We start from the raw sequence: 17,248 nt of genomic DNA, 5'->3' as shown, positions 1-17,248 counted from the left end.
AATATAGAGCACTGTGGATGGCAAGGAAGTCTCTAGCCCTGTGTCGGTTTCTGTGTTTTTCACGAACACAAACGCAGAACTATAAACAACGATCCAGATACCATCATAGCCTTCCGTGCATAGCCTGCTTCTGGTGAGGCTGAGCTCTGTGGGAAACTATTAAAAGACAATAGCCCACGATTGGAAATTTAAAATTACATACCTTACATTGCTGCTTTATTTTTTGCAGCATACTGCTTATGGTGCCTTGCTCTTATTATAAAGATAACTTTACAAATACCGCTGTCACATGCTACCTTTACTCAACCATGAATGGTTATCATTTTTATTAAAGAATGATTGATCTTTAAAAAAAATATTATTGCATCTAGATGCAGGACTATAATGCAAGACCCGGCTATCAAAATAGTCTTGCTGTAGCCCTGCTTCTGTTTCTTTGTGAAATGGAGACAGTTGTGTTTTAATTTCATTTCAGAGAACCTGCTACCCAATAATGTGCATAGATGCCAGGCCAACTTGCTATGTGAGGCTGCTGAGCAAGGAATGTGCGTGGGCAAAGCTGATCCCTCTTTTGTTGCAACCTCGCCATCCTCTAGCTGCTGCTCGGCATGAAAGTGCACAGAGTCCAGGTGCAGTGACAACAGAGCATGGCAAGTAGATCGGGCTGGCACCAGCAGATTCACTGTCTGCTGGTGCCCAGTCTGCCATTGAAGCAAACAAACACAAATGATGGACGGAATGCAGAACAAATCAAACATTCACCCCCAGTTACAGACCTGTGTTGAATCCATCAATTCTTTTGCTCACCACACAAGCCCAGTTTAGACCTAGCCATATGCAAATCAGTCTTGGCCCTGTTCCCCATGGGAACAGTCCAGCCCAAACTTCCAGGCCAGGTCCTCCCTGGACTGGAAACAAGCATCCTGGAACGCCAGGCTAGCTTGAGTCCAATGGCATAGTGAGCCCGAGACCTGCGTCTGGGCATACTCGGAGCACTCAGGGCGACAAAAGCAAACAAACACAAATGATGGATGAAATGTGGAGCTTCTCAAACATTCACCCCCAATTGCAGAGCAGTGTTTAATCCATCAATTCTTTTGCTCGCCACACCACCCAGTCTGTGATTATATAACTATCAACCTTCAGAGGTGCCATGACTTTTGTTGCCAAAGTCTCTTTAAATATAGCCCTGAACAGGCCGGAAAAAAAAAACAAGCCCCTGCCAAGCATAATGAGGTCAAACACAAATAATAAAAAGGTGCCTCACCTACTCAGACACACCCCACTGCAGGAGAAGGAGGGTGTGGCCTGCAAGGCTGGGAATGCTGCTCAAGGAAGGAAGTAGAGAGGGAAATGGGTTCTTCAAATCCACTTTTAAAGCGGAGACAAAGCCTGGGGCAAATGGTAAGGAGTGATGCATCTGGAGGGGCTGTGGCAGCTGCTGGTGCAACACTTACAGCGCAAAAGCAGGCAACCTAGGCCTTTTAAGAAGGGCAGGTGCCAGGCTGTTGAGGATGCATCGTAACGTGGATGGAGGGCTAATGGCACCCGGTATAACTTCCTTAAACATACTACGCCTATATTTGAAGTTAGAGAGATTGCAGGCGTGTTCGTGTTATTCGCATAGCTTCTGATCCGATACGTGTGTCCTTGTATGTAGGCCGCGTTTTTAAGGTAAATGTATTTACAAAGAGCCCCGCAGGCCAGGGGAGACAACTGTAATGAGATGTGTTCACAAAAGTTCTTCGTTTCCGAGTCTGGCTGCAGAGCCGCAACCGGGGACTCCTGTCAACGGGGCACTCCTCAACCAGAGACCCTTCAGACAGAGCCCCTCCCACAGCCATCCTAGAGCCATTCTATAGCAGGGCCACTGAATGCAGGAACTTCATCGCTTCTATTCAGTATCCTTCAGAACTTCGCCTGGCATTTATCAAGGCCGCCAGGAGGGCTGCAGATAGTGCCTGCCCCGATGTTCTGTTACATGTGGGCATGATATGTCGGGTTATGTTCCCGCAGTGGGCAGAGGCGCCAGCAGAGAGAAAAGAAGGGGAGATTATACAGTGGCTGCGGAATGAGCCTTGTTGATGAAGTTGTCTTGCCCAAAGGGTGATCACCCCGACCGAGCCATGGTGCATTATGAGGGGTCAATGTCAGGGGTCTGGCCAAAAAGGTCGTCTGGGAAGGAGCAGAAGAGGAACATGGAAGGAGAGAGCCGGAGAGTCAAGGGGGAGGATGCAGAAGTCAGGAGGATGGGAGGTGGCAATGGTAGGAATCGGCATGACAGAGATTTGGAAATAATGGACACTGCTGGATAGACAGTGGGCGGCCAGAGAGCGCACGAGACCCTCTTCACCCACAGTGTTTACAGTCGGAGCTTTCATACAGCCTCTCCCAACAGATCGCAGCAGAAAAGACAGTAGGATGAAAAGAGAACTGGCGGCTCTTTTGCTGCGCGTCCAGGCTCCTGGGGGCACACGGTTATCAGATGACAGGCGGTGCCCTCCAGAGAACACTGAACAGTTGGCCTGGCAGTCGCCGATCCCAGTGCCACCTCGACTAAAATGTTGTCACTCAAGACCCCACCCTAGGGTCCCTAACCTGCTGCTTTGCTGAGAAGCTGCTATTTCAAATGATTTTGGGGACACTGAAGAGTCCAGGGCTCTGAACCCTGTCGGTTTCACACCAGGATTTCCGAGGCAGCATCAGATAGACAAATCTGCAAGACCTGCGCCCTTTAACTGGTACATTGGAGACAGAGTCCTTCTCGGCTGTAAAAGCCAAGAACATGGAGAAGTCTGTACTGGCAGAACAGGTCAGTACTCTTTACATGTGGGTAACTAAGGTGGTACACCTTCGGGGATTAGTATGAGTCGCCTTGCCTTTCAAGAGTGGCTACAAAATAATGCCTTTAATATCCATCATGCCCCTTAATGACCCAGCTTCAGAAAAAGGCGGTCTACCATCCCCAACGGATATGTCTTCGTCCCCCTCGCTGTGTCTGCTCATCACTGTGTCTCTATTTGTCACTGTAATGTTGTGAGTGGAGGGCCTTATTACAGATGCCTTCAAACCTGTGTCTCTGAAAACATGTGCCACTCTGTCTTCTAACAAAAAAACCTGACTCGACTTTCAGCGCCCGTATTTCTGTGCAGTGGTTTCATCATTTACATCAGTGTTTGGCTGTCTCTGTTTGCAAAGTAAACAATCTCCGGAGGCGCTCTTGCTCAAGCAAACGAGATCCATATACTGGGGATGTCTTGGCGTCTCTCACACATGCGCAAACAGAACCAGCCTCTCCGCCCATGGAACTACGGCCTTCATCCACAGTGCTGCAGACACACTTATAGAAACTTCACATACACACGCCCTAGCCAGTCTCTCTGCCCACTGAAGCAGACTTCATCTGCAGTCTTGCAGACACACTTTTATAAACGTCTCACACATGCACCACACACTAAGAAACCACCTCTCTGCCCATAGACCACTGCCTTCATCCAAATTTCTTCAGAAATTCTTATAAACGTTAGGGTCCGGAGGCCTCCAAAACGGCCCACGCTCCCCCCCACCAGGAATACACAGAGCGACAAATTCTTATCGTTGGAAGAGGTTATTTTTATTTTTTAAAAACACATTTAAAAACATATCATAACTCAACAAGTACAACTGTCATAGAAAGTGTAGCAAAATTCAATCATTTAAGAAAACATTCTTATTTACATGTTAACGAGAATTTATTGTGCCGCTGAGCAGGTCCCGGCCGCCGCACGCAGGTAAAGAAGGACTAGCCTTCTTTGGAGGGCTCTTAAATAGCCCCCCACCGGTATGCGGCGGCCGGAACCGGCCCCAGCGACCAATGTCGGCCCCACGACATGCCCCCCCTGCCTACTTCCGCCCTCCAACACCTCGCGTGGGCGGAAACGCGGCCGATTCCGGGTACCCCTGGTGAGAGGGCCGTCAAGACAAAGGGGGGAGTGCCCCAGGGCCTTGGAGGCCCCGACCCCTAACGGGCCACGCCCCCCAACTTCGGGGCGGGCACTTTTCCCTTCTCACACACACAGGCACTCAGAATCAACCTCTCTGCCCATGCAACCACAGCACCTTCATCCACAGTCCTGCAGGCACACTTTTAGAAACCCAAGGGGTCATTCAACATAACAATCTGTGTCACACAATAGACAAAGTGTTCTCAAGGCTCTGTGTGCCGCCTGCGATGCGCACACACACCTGACTAAACCTGACCGGAACCCCCTGAATATGCGGCCTTACCTGCCTACATGCACCATTACCTAGAACACAGGCCCCTAGACCCCCAGGATGTGCGATCATGTGTATGCACACATACCTGACTGCACGAACTCCACAGCGTTCTCGTGATGTATATATTTAACATTAACAAATGTACCTAAGTGCACTCATACCCTGGGATACACGCAGCTTAAGACTCGCAATGAAAGTAGGCCATACCTTTACAGACGCACTTGCACACTTTTAATAACACATGCGACTGCACATTCAGCTCCAATGGTAGTGCCTGTGGTGTCCAGATGTAGCTGTACGCAGACAGCTAACTGCACACATCTATTCATGCCGCCCCTTCCATGTGCAGTAATGTGCACGCACAAAGCATCACAGTATATGCATACAAACCTGGATGCAAGGCCTTACCAATGCATTCCCCTTCCACTGCACATTCCCTCCCGGCACCTGCTCTGTGAGTAGTATCTCACCTGTGCACGAATATGTGGATGCTCGCCTGTGCGCACGCATGCGCACACATCTACACTCACTGTCCTCCTGAGCCCCTGAGTGTCCAACCATATCTTTACACACAACATAATGCAAACTGCGCTCCCTAGGCATACATCGGAGTGTACACCGTTGCGCACACAAACACACACAAACACACACACTTGACTGTGCCTGTCCCCTCTCTATAGACTCTGTGTGCATAAGCTGACCCCTAAATCCTCGCCTTTTTGCCCTCACCTGTAGATAGATACACACACCTGGCTGCACACGCCGCACCCTGCAGACTGAGCAGTGCACTGTGCCAAGGCAGGGCACAGACAGACAGGGCAGGGCCGCGACGGCGTGCCCAGACACAAGAGCGGCCGTGCGGTCAGGCACGGGGCCAAGTGTACCTTCGCCGGCAGGTATTTTCACAGCCCGGAGGCAGTGAAGAAGAACACGGCGCTTCTCTTCACCCTCTGCCACTGCCCGCGACGTCACGTCTGGAGCGGCTCTGGTGCCAGAAGACAACAGTGGGGCAGTTCACGGCACAGAAGGGCCCTTATGAAAGGTGCCCAGCGATCAGTACTCCAAACAGCTAGCGGGCGGTGCGCTATCAGTGTTCCAAGCAGCTAGCAGGCAGGGCGCAGGCAGGGTCCAGACAGCTAGCAGGCAGAGCGCAATCACTGCTCCAGACAGCTAGCAGGCAGATCGCAGTCATTGCTCCAGACAGCTAGCAGGCAGATCGCAGTCATTGCTCCAGACAGCTAGCAGTCAGAGCGCAGTCATTGTTCCAAGCAGCCAGCAGGCAGAGCGCAATCACTATTCCAGACAGCTAGCAGGCAGATCGCAGTCATTGCTCCAGACAGCTAGCAGGCAGATCGCAGTCATTGCTCCAGACAGCTAGCAGGCAGATCGCAGTCATTGTTCCAAGCAGCCAGCAGGCAGAGCGCAATCACTATTCCAGACAGCTAGCAGGCAGATCGCAGTCATTGCTCCAGACAGCTAGCAGTCAGAGCGCAGTCATTGTTCCAAGCAGGCAGAGCGCAATCACTATTCCAGACAGCTAGCAGGCAGATCGCAGTCATTGCTCCAGACAGCTAGCAGGCAGATCGCAGTCATTGCTCCAGACAGCTAGCAGTCAGAGCGCAGTCATTGCTCCAGACAGCTAGCAGGCCGAGGGTTCGAGGTAAACCCGTGAACCGGTCCCGAATGATGAAGGCTGGTATAATGAACTGTGGCAACCCCATGAGAACTGCACGGAGGAGGGTGTGTACCACTGGAGTGGGGAGGGGCACTGGCAACAACAAAGTGCCGAGTCCAGAGGAAGAAGAAGGCATATGTCCTGGACTGAAACCATTAACTCTTCCGAGACCGCCCGGGACAGCGTACCAGGCAATACGCCAAGCAGTGAGCTGAACCCACAAACTGGTCTCCAAGGGTGAAGGGGCAGAATGCCACTCGCTGGGTGGGGGCATCTGGCAGGTTAGATTGTCTGTACCTGGTATGCTATCACATTGCATCTTGCACCAGATATTACACCACCTTCAAACTGGCATGCTGCAAAGGTCATTCCTGCAACACGTAAACTGCCACAATCCTTTGTAAACCAGATATATCACGCCCCTCCCTTAAGCGGGCACCGTGCCATAGTCTCTTTTGCAGCGGACATCCATAAAGATACCGTGTGCAGCACCGTTCTCGCGTGACAGCACAGCCCCCTGCCATGTGCCCCTGCAGATGTATACACATTTTGTACCACAGCAGGCATATCGCCAGCTACCAGGGCAGGCATATGCCGCGTTTCGTCTCACAGCAGCTGCGTTGCCACATCTTATGCAGCAGGCATACTGCCACGTTCCCTCCTGGAGCAGGCGTTCTCCTACGCTCCCTCCTTCATGAAATGTGTGCTGACACGTTGTCTTTTGGCAAGCATGTTGCTTTGCTGTGTCCAGCTGGGGGTGCGTGGCCATGGTCCCCCCCCCCACATCCTCCCTCCCATATTATCCATACACCGGGGATGAATGTGCCTCACAGAAGTGCGACTTCATTCGCTCCACCCCCACGACGAAGTATTCCACATAAAATGCCCCGACTGCATTAATGTTCTTCACTCTTCACATGCGCTCAGCAAATTCTCCCCACGCACCTCGGGGTACCAGGAGTCCCGGATTTGCCGGGACACGCCCAGTTTTTCACCGGCTGTCCCAGCATATTTTGGGAAATGTAGCTCATGTCCTGGTTTTCAAAGATGGTCGCCTGAAAACCATGGGAGGTGATTTTTGTTTTGTTTTGTTTTCTAAAGCAGAGATAGCAGGTGACCTGAGAAAGCAATTTAATTTACAGACATTACTCTTAGCGCCTCTTCTGTAATTCTATGCTCATGAGCGTTGTCATTCTGTGCGCTCGGTTGAAGTAAAATCGTAGTCCTCCTATTTTTGTGAAATGTCCCTGTTTTTGGCTTCAAAATTCTGGTCAACCCACCCACCACGTCGGTCCCAGTAAATGTTCCCGCACCCCTAATGAGTGACTCCCACAGGGCTCGATACAAGGCCAGGAGAGTGCCGTGGTGGCAGGGCCTCCAAATCGTAGGCCGGCTGTGCCAGGTGGGCAAAGGACCTCTGGGCTCTAAGGTGGGATATTGCCTCCCTTCTGCCAAAGACTTCAGAACTTCGAGGGGCACTGAGTGAATATAATGTCACAATGGGTCTCCTAACCCAAGCAACAATATTCAAAGGATCATTCTAGAATGTCTATTGTCGCTGATTGATAGTGGTGCGGAACGAGGTCGAGATACATTTATTATGTCTCTTCACTGGATGTCCCCTTTAATACGAAAGCAGCATTTTAATTACCAATGCAAGTGTTCATCAGCCCCAGTCCTCGATTCACCGAAAACAAATGTCATCTCAAATAAATCCCTAGTTCTGACCCAGTTCCCGACCATGGTATTTAGGCCTATCTCCCACATTCCGATAACCGTCTCTGGAGGCGCAAGGACAGGTTTCATCCGCCAGGCAACACGCAGTTACCGGCACCTCATCGTCAATCTGCTGAACAGGTTTTTCAAACCATGTTTGATTCCAAATGGTGCTCGTTTCGCTTCGTGTGATCTTTTTGTGTAGCTCTTTGTTGTCTTCCTACAGCCTTGGCACCTGCAGCACCAGCAGAAAGTGCATGGGAAACCAGGCCCTTTCTGATAGGCCGAAGCTTCCGAGCAAAAATCAGTGACTCACCTCTCTGTCCTACCTGCCTTGCAGCGGCCCTGCTGGAAGTGCCAATGTTCATATAAGGCAGCTGGCTTGTGCACGTGGAAACCCTGTCATGACAACTGCTTCTAAACTTACAGACCTTTTTTTCAGCGTATTTTTTTTTAACATTTACATATTTTTGTCACAAATGTATTTATTAATTTATAGTTGCAAACGTGCGAGCTTTATTACAATACAAACAATTAAAGCAGGAGCGGAAAACAAGGGAAATGCAATATCAGCAGTGGTGCGATTACATAATGAAAGGTTACCTCCCATACAGACAACTTGGACACAGTGCTTGATTTGTAAATAAAAACGTGCCGGTGCCCAAAGCAACTCCTTTGGAATACGCGGCTGCTGCATTTAAATGTGCGAGCACGGAATACTGAGGCAGCATAATCTTAAAGCCCTCTCAGGCCTCTTCAATCCATTAACAGCCACTCCATGCCCCTTCAGCTCACTCTTGCTGCTTTCTGCTTTCTCCCTTTGTGGCGCTTTTTCGTTTTTCTCTTCTTCGGCCATTCCCATATGTGTCTTTTGCTCGCAGTAAATGCTTGACGCAGAAATATAAGTGCCGGCCCTAAAAAATAAGTGCCGGTGCCATGCACTGGAAATCACTGCTCAAATTAAGCATTGCCGGGACATGACAGAACCAACTACAAGGAAACACTCCTAGTCAGGTTACTATACCAATGTTCAAATTAATCCAACTTTCACTTTGAGGAGAGCTGGTGAAGTGCCACACAAAGTTCACAAACACTGCTTCTCACCTGGCATTGCCGTGAACAGACGGGCCACAGGTACTCTATGGTGATGACTGAGGTGCAATGGTATTACACTTCTTTGCACATCTAGCACGTAGAAAATTACCTACATGTTCCTGCTTTTCCAACACAACTTCAGACTGACGATTGACAGGGAACATGTTCTTATAGTCTACCATTTATTCTTGCTTATAGGTCAAAGGACCAGTCTGCTGCTAGTTCTTGAGTAAGGGTATACACTCCTTGTATTTGTGTATTGGAGAGCAGGGAACAAGCCATTCTAGTTCTGTTTATTTGGAGTTTGCCATTCTAGTCCATCTTCTGTTATTTGTTTGCATCCCTAATTGGGTGGCCTCTAAAACCCAGGGATGTGGAATTCCTATCACCCAACGCCTGGGACATATGGTTTAGGGTCAAGGGCAACAAGATTTCATGTTTATTTTGTCCCTGGGACAAGTAGGCCCAACCCCCTGCAACACAAACCCTTTGGATGCCAGTTTACAGAGAAGGGAACTGTCTGCAGTTGAAGTAATGTGTGTCCATTTTAATGCTGTTCAGACTTGTATTTGGCCTTTAATATTAGTGTGGGCATTGTAAATAAATGTTTTAAGATGACACTGTACTAATGACAGTGGTTCCAGTAAAAAAAAGAAAGGTGTACACACATCTTTGAAACGTTTAACAATATGAGGCTAAGTATAATGCTCCCAGAATGCTCTTTGATCAGATGTGAATGCTTGCAGAAGATTGTAAGCAAGAGTAATGATTCTTTGCTTTAACATAAAATGTTCCGAAAAAATGCAAGTAGGAAAAAAATGTTTTGCTCCAATGACATTTTAGGTGCTATTTCTTTGAGGCGTCATTTAGTAAAATGTGTTGATGCATGCTTTTATTTACAAAAAAGTATTCCTAATGGAAAATTAGTGTAACAATTTTCAACAAGATTATGGGAAGCATGAAAATAAACAAGCACTGGCAAAGCCAACTTATCTAACATTTTTTTAGAGTCTTTTGGTTTCGTCAATGCATGTTTTGTTTTGACACAGATTTTGTAACACTTTATTGTTGTGGGAGCTGCCAGGCCCTAACGATTGTAACAAACACTGGCAAAAAGAAAAAAAAAGTTTTTGGCCTCAAAAAGCACACACTGCCACCAGTTGCGTAACAAAGGCCCTGAAGCCCCCTTTCATGGGGCACCCTCAGGATAGCATCTGCCTTGAGTGAGTCTGGAGTTGAGGGCCTCCATGTTCTTTGTAGGGGGACCCCCTCCAGTTTCTTTACACCACTGATTGCCACAGTAGTTCCTGGCACTGAACAACACTACTTTGTGCCTATATGCTCCTTGTGGAAGAGCAGAAAGTGATCACTCAAAGTAAAACCAGTCATTAATTGAGAGCGAAAGAAAAGTTTAATAAAAACAAAATGTCTTTGTTAATGCCACACCTAATTAGGGACCCAATTCCTAAAGAAGGTCACAAAAGTGCACCCATGGTATAGGTCTTTGAATAAGTGGCTTTCAGGAATTGACAAGAGCTTACAGAAGTAGATTAGGAAATCATACACTCCTAGAACATATTTGTGAACTATATTTTAGAATGAGCAAATATGCAAGTGTAGATTTGCTCATGTGAAAATCTATTGAGCGTTTACAAGTTCACTTTCCCTCTAACCACCTTCTTCTCAATACTAGAAGAACTTCTACTTTTGCCATTGTCAGGAGTAAATGTCCAACCTTTCTCATTTTGGGACTAGATTAGAGAAGAGCTGGTGAAAATCCTTGAAACATGCAAGTTAGTATGTTTGCAGACTCAAAGGCACTCCAGCCTTGGAGCTATTGCTTACTGCTTCCTCCAGCCCCAGTATGTTGATCTGCAGAAAGGTGGCACAATAAGGAAATTGCTATAGTAGGGACTGAAATTGCAAGTATTCAACCTTACTATAGTAGAAGTGTGGCATAATCAGAGGCTATTATCAGAGCTCTTACATAATGACTTTTTGCCATAATTTGTTGCTGCACTACATGGCACCAAAGGGACAAGTAGATTTTTTTTACAGGACAAGTAGATTTATGAAGCAACCTGCCCCATGAACAAGTAGATATGTTAATAAATTCCACACCCCTGAAAACCTATTTCTATTTTTTAGAAGAGGGCTCCAAAGAAAGCTGTCATTCCAGGCTGTTTTTTATTCTTTGGCTGAGGACTATAAAGAAAGCGGCTATTATGGGGATTCCCATATTTCTATGTTCTTGCCTACTAGACAGCGCAAGCTGTCTGGTTGCACAAGATCTACTGTGATCCTACTAAAAATTCCAATTCACTTACAGCCGGCCCATTACTTGCCACAGGTTGTCACTCTCATTTACTTGCCTCTTATTAAATGGCTTGCTTTGCCCTTCTGTTTGTTTATCCCCAGCAGCACAACCACTTTACCATCCTGACTGGATGGCTTTAAGCACCCCCTGTTCGCATTTAAGGAGCTACTATTTTCATTTAGCACTCCATAAAAGTGCATGTGTTTTCCAGCTCTCTCCCTTCCCTGCCTCCAACACCCACCGCCCACCACATGCTCCATGTTGCTCTCTCCCTCTTGTGTTGTCTTGCCCCCTTCCTCCTTCTGCCTGGCTTTATTTTTATTTCATCACCACAGTTCCTTCACCCATTCATGCGTTGCTCCACCATCCCCTCATGGATATTTACATTTTTTAGATGCATCTGAGCCCTTTCTGTCTGTGTAATGGTGCTATGTTTGCATCACTCATCCAGTGCAATACAACACAGTGAATGTATGTTTCTGCATATGTGTGTGCTCATTCAAATTTGTGTACACATGTAGGCAAGTGTTTAAGTCTATTTTTGAATGTTTTGTAACAAATGTGGGCAGGTGTGCCAGTGCCTTCATATGTATGTACATAGGTTTGTGGGTCTGTGGGAGAATGTGGGCAAGAATCTGTGTGTGTGTGTGCATGTGTGTAAATTTGTGTCTGTATGTTTGTGCCTACGTATGTATGTGTAGAACAAAACCAATGTGTAATTATCCTTGTTAAGCAAAACATGCAAATCAACTGAAATTTATCAGCTGCCTTTACGTTTGTGCAGAAGAAAGCATAAAGTTAAGAGAGATGTTAACAAGCGGTAACATGGAAGGATACTTATACTTATACTACCACTCGGGCCCACACGTGTCTGATGCTTGCACTATGTGCTGGACAGTAAACAGGCATACCTTGAAATGATACAAAAGTCAGCGGACATGAGCAGTGAGGGACTCTGTCCCTGTCCTGTCTGTTTTTAGAGCCACAAATAATACAGTCTACCCGCCTCCGACGCCAGTCTCTCTTTTAACTCTATAATAATCTGAAATAAAGAAACCCATGGAGTCTAGGTAAGGCGTTTCGCTCGTAGAGGGAACGACGGGCCAACAAAATGTGCCTTAACTTGGCCACAGCAGAGACCGGAACAGGAAGAGGGCTCGAGGGCCAAAAAAATGGCGGCGAGACTGCCCTTACCTTCGTGGGAGTGGGAGAACCACAGCTGCGAGGCTCCGGCCCCGTGCGGCCCACGGAAGGCGGGCTCCGAGGGGGACGACGTGGGGACCGCCGGGTGCGCAGGCGCCGACCCCAAGCCACTGGTTAGGAAGGTCCCCATGAGCGAGGCCGAGGAATTTGCCATCATGCTGCCTGCTGGAATGAAAAGACAACATATTAGCATTAGATGAAGTAAAGAGTCAATCGTAACATAATTCAAATCGTGCACAGTTATAGACTGCATTACCACCGAAACCAATTGTTCTTACTGTACAGGTCTGGAGATGAAAGCGTTCTGCGGCATGCGCTCAACTCACTAAGCTACCTTAACCCCCGGAAAATCTGGATTGCAGTTTCCACGCACTGGCCTGTTCGTGTCCCTTCCTTGAGCCCCATAGCCAGTGTACCCGCTGCGAGCCATCCCCGTTTTTCCCGTGGTAAACGGCTGAGGAGCGCACTTGCCCCATCTGGAACCCAGAAGAAGCAGGCTCTCCTCCAGCGCCTTGGAAAAGAGGTGCCTGGGGAGTACGGTGTGGGAGGGGTAGCTGGGAATGGAAAAACTATGTTTATAACTTTTACATGGTTCAAAATGGGGCTCATCTGCTTCTCCCGCTCCTGCCAGGGCCAGTGCCTAAAGCAGTCCCTGGCCATGCCTCTCCTGCTCCCTCGCCAGTCACAACAGCCTCAGGCATGCCACTTCTGCGCTCGGGCCAGGCGTCTATGCCTATCACACTCCTCGACCTGGTCCAAACAGCACCCGATCTGCTGCCACGCCCAGGTTCCGGTCTGTTCTTCGGCCTGTCCCAATTCTTTCTACTGCTCACTGGCCTGCCTCAATCTTTTCTGCTGGTCCTCGACGTGCCCTCATTTTTCCCCTTTCTCCTTGGCCCTCTCCAATCTTTTCTCCTCCTTGCCTTGCCCCAATCTCTTCTACTTCTCATTTGCCTGCCCCAATATTTTCTACTTTTAATTGGCCTGCTTTAATCTTTTCTACTTCTCCTCGGCTTGCCCCAATCTTTTCTGCTGCTTCCCAGCCTGTCCAGTCGATTCTGCTGGTACTTGGCTTGCCCACTCTTTTATCCTGCTCCCCAACCTTCCCCCATCTTTTCTGCTGCACCTCGGCCCGTCCCAATATTTTCTTCTGCTGTCTTGCCTGTCCCATTTATTATCCTGAACCCCGACCTGAAGCAATGCATTCTCCTGCTCCAGGGCCCGTCCCAGTGTTTTCGCATATTCCCCAAGTTTTCCACCCACCTCCAGTCCACCCACACGCCTCTTTGTACACATGTGAAGAGCACTGGGAGGTACTGGCCTATGTGAAGTACAGAGATGGCTGGACTGTTCTCTAGGGAAACGGTAAGCTCCCAAAAGACTGCTCCTGTCTGCAGGGACAGTGTCTGTCACATATCAAAGACATGGCAGAGGGGGCTGACTGTTCTAGGCCAGTCAGGATTTAAACGAGGACCGACCTGTCACTTCATTCTGGAAGGACGACCGACCAGAAACAGCGCCGCGCCGTGGCCATTTACGGATAAGCATGCATCAACTGCAGTACGTGCTTTTCCGTGAGTATAAACAGGCCTCTGTCTGACTTTTCCCCAGCCCCTCCTTAGAAAGCAAGTCGATCCACTGTTCCCTCCACGTTGGCTCATCTTCGAAACAAAAAAAAATCTTCGAGGTACCCTCCCAGTGGATGACTTTTCAAACCAGTACCGCAGGGGTCTGGCACAGAAATCTCCACTCCTCCCTCTGGCTGGATCCAAGATTACAAAAGGTATGTACAGAAAAGAGCTACCCGCGTCCATACCCGCGTTATTTGCCCCTCCCCGCCCCTCTCTCTTGGCATCCTTCTTGCACCTTCCTTTCCTCCACAGACACATTATCACCCATCCGCCCCCATAATCTCCGTTTCCCCTCCGACCTAATGCTCAATTTCCCCCATTTCACTTGTCTCCACTGCGTTTTTCTCTAATGCCCACTTCTCCCGACTCCATGTTGAATTATGATGCATTTACTTTCGTGAAGAGCGCACACTTGCCAAAAAGAGCTTCGAGGCGCTAGAGTCCTTGAACAGCCAAAGTGTCAAGTGGCGGAAACCCACATGATTTATTAATGACCCCGCACAAACACATGAGTACTAAAGTCATGACACTCTCCCTCCTTTCCACCTCTCTCCCTTCTCTTTTTCCGTCGTTAACCCTCTTTCCGCCATCTCGCCTCTTTTCGCTTCCCTCTTCCCTTCCCCACTTTCCACTTGAGACGACTCTGCAATCCGGCCACGATTCCCTTCCATCTGAGGTCCCTACTCACCTCTACTGCAGTCCCTTAGCACCTCCCTTCCCCTCCCCGCCTTTCTTCCAACTGCTTCCCACTACCGCTCTCATCACTTTACTCCCTCCTCTCTCCCGACCCACGTCCTGTTGTTCTCCATGTTTCTCCATTTCCCCACCTCTCCTCCTCTGCACACATTTAAATCTACCGTCACCCTTGGAGAGAAGCCTGCATCCTGCTCGGCTCCGAGCTGGCAGGCCGCCTTAAGCTAATATGAGACATGTACTAAAAGTGAAACTTTTATTTTTAACTCAGGAAAACCAAAAGAGCTTCCCTGGGATGTTCTGTTTTTGAAATGTCTTGGCCCTTACGCCTGGCGTGCACACATAACTAGACCCACAGACAGTACGCCGAAGACACTGTTAAATCGTTATATCCCAAATTCTCAAAAGACCCACCCCACCTCACCGTGGTGCCGTACTACGAGATGAACAGCTCCCTAGCCCCAGCGGAAAGTCCACCCTACCTCGACGAAGGCACCTCAACAGAGTAGAACCTAAACATTGCTGAAGTATGTTCTCAAACTTCAGTTGATGCATGGAGGGGTAAGGGCTGCGTGGGTGGATACACATGATTATGACGATGCATGTATAGTTAAATTAACGCACTGGTGCCCGGATGATTAAATAATTGATCAAGAGAATGGTTTAATGAATACATATGGTTGTGGGTGCATAGATGACACCTGGAGTGCTGAAATGTGCTGAGCTGCAATCACCACCCACTCGTATCTGACTAAATAACGATTCCAAAGCAGTGGTGAAAATGGTAAATCTGCAGACAGACTACCTGTTACGCTATTTGTGCATCCATTTAACAATCCAGAAATCCATCCATCTACCCATTACCTTGCATTTATAAAAACATTCTGTTTATCACTTATTAAATCAGCCTTGCATCAATGCATTCATTTACCCACCCATGCATAAGCATAATCAAGAGTTTATCCACCCATGCAGCCATTAACCATCCATGCATCAATTTACGTGTCAGAGCATGGGTGTAATTAATGACGCTTAATTTCTGTTGTTTTGCAGTTTTCCTCCTTGGAATATACATTTTCTTGAACGGCCACAAAGCTTCCTTAGGTACCAAAAGGAACGCTACCGCTCCCTTGCTATACAGTAAATGGCGCACCTCCCCTTGTTTAATGAATGCATGTCTCTTTAAGAGAATAGAAAATGGCATCAGGGACAATGACTCTTCACCGCCCCCTGAATCTCCCGTTAGTGGTATGCACCCAACTAGAGCCCCAACTGCATTCTCAAGACCAGTAGGATCTACTGGGCAAAGACCGTAGGGGGTCGAAGGCTGCGTCTCAAGAGAGGACGTTGCTCATTGGATCCGTGCGAGACCTCCGGACCAGGGTCTGTTTTGAAGGGAACTTCCAGTGAGTCAGGCCTGTAAATCACGCTGAGACTGTCTGCAATCCTGGACTTCATTATAACACAGAAAGGGATTCATAGGTAGCCAAATCCTGTCCACGCCATTCTCCCACCCTTTTGGCCCACTCCAGGTTGTGAAGAGCTGACCTCAAATCAGCCACATAGTGTGTCAAGGCCTAGAGTAGGCAAAAGGAATGCGGGCGGCGCACCATCAGGATTACGCAGCAGAAAATGGATGGTGTGTTAACGCAAGCACTGGTAAAACCAATAGGTCTCGCATATACGAGAGCTGTAAGCTTTGTCAATCTCTTTTAGTCACGCTATACAACAGTGTAGCTGTTCAGCATGTCTATAAGTAAAGTTAGAAAACAAAACCACTACGGCGCGACGAGTGCTGGGCACGTCATAGCACTTTTTTCTTCTGGCAGGTGGTGGGGGCAAGACAGACAATGGGACGGAGGGAGGGAGCGAGCCAGGGACTTAGGGTATAAACCGGGATGGTAAAATAGAAAAGTGTTGTGATGCGGCCAGCACTGGCCATGTCACAGAGCTTTTTTTTTGTTATGGTGGGTGGGCGAGAAGCAATACAGACAACGGGAAGGTGCAAGTGGGAGGGATGAAGTAACACAGACAGCGGGGAATTTAAAGGGAAGAGTCAACAGGGGTGTTGGAGGGAAGAGGCAACAGGAGCACTGCTGGTGGAATGGCGAAGAAGCAGCAAGAACACAGGGGTTTGGGAGTGGAGAAGCGACATGGAGCCCAGGGAGTGAGAGAGGAAGAAGCAACACAGAGTGAGATGTGGGAGGAGAATAAGAAGCTTGGAGTGGGGGTCGGAAGGGTAAATGCAACAGGGAGCAGGAGGGTCTTAGGAGGAGAAGCAACTGGAAGGAGGGTGGGGACTTGGAGCAGGGGTGGCAAGGGAAAAATCAACTTGAAGCAAGGAGGGGAAGAAGCAACATGCATAACAGAAGTAAATAAGGAAAACAGCATCTGAACCACAGAGCAAGCAGTGGATGAACAAAGGAAGGACACTAATGAAGCTAAATCAATAAGTAGATGGTCCATGCTCCACAAGAAAGAAGAAGTGCAGCCGGCATTTGCTGGCTCTTAGGAGGCAGCAAAGAAGAGTGACAATGAAGCCAACAAATGCTAAGTATGGGCGGCTCCAAGCCTCTTATAGTAAACAATACCCCTTGCAGGGACGCACATGCATTGTTCGCAGGCGAGACCTAAAATTGAGGCTATGTTATCTCTACATAT

At 48.4% G+C, this 17,248-nt stretch overlaps 1 protein-coding gene across 2 annotated transcripts in view; it reads right to left on the bottom strand.

Moving 5' to 3' along the window:
* The window catches only part of BAHCC1 (BAH domain and coiled-coil containing 1), a 253,804-nt gene that overhangs the window by 108,567 nt on the left and 127,989 nt on the right, over window positions 1-17,248 (bottom strand). Inside the window, exon 3 of one of the 2 annotated variants that reach the window (XM_069199768.1) lies at window positions 12,255-12,428. In XM_069199768.1, the coding sequence (XP_069055869.1) occupies window positions 12,255-12,428 (174 nt within the window). The remainder of the gene's footprint in view (window positions 1-12,254; window positions 12,429-17,248) is intronic. The other variant, XM_069199769.1, reaches the window with a different exon arrangement.

Source organism: Pleurodeles waltl, chromosome 7 (assembly GCF_031143425.1).
Source record: "Pleurodeles waltl isolate 20211129_DDA chromosome 7, aPleWal1.hap1.20221129, whole genome shotgun sequence".
NCBI classification, from domain to species: domain Eukaryota; kingdom Metazoa; phylum Chordata; class Amphibia; order Caudata; family Salamandridae; genus Pleurodeles; species Pleurodeles waltl.
Note: the sequence above shows the minus strand (reverse complement) of the source record. Positions and strands in the feature narration are given on the sequence as shown.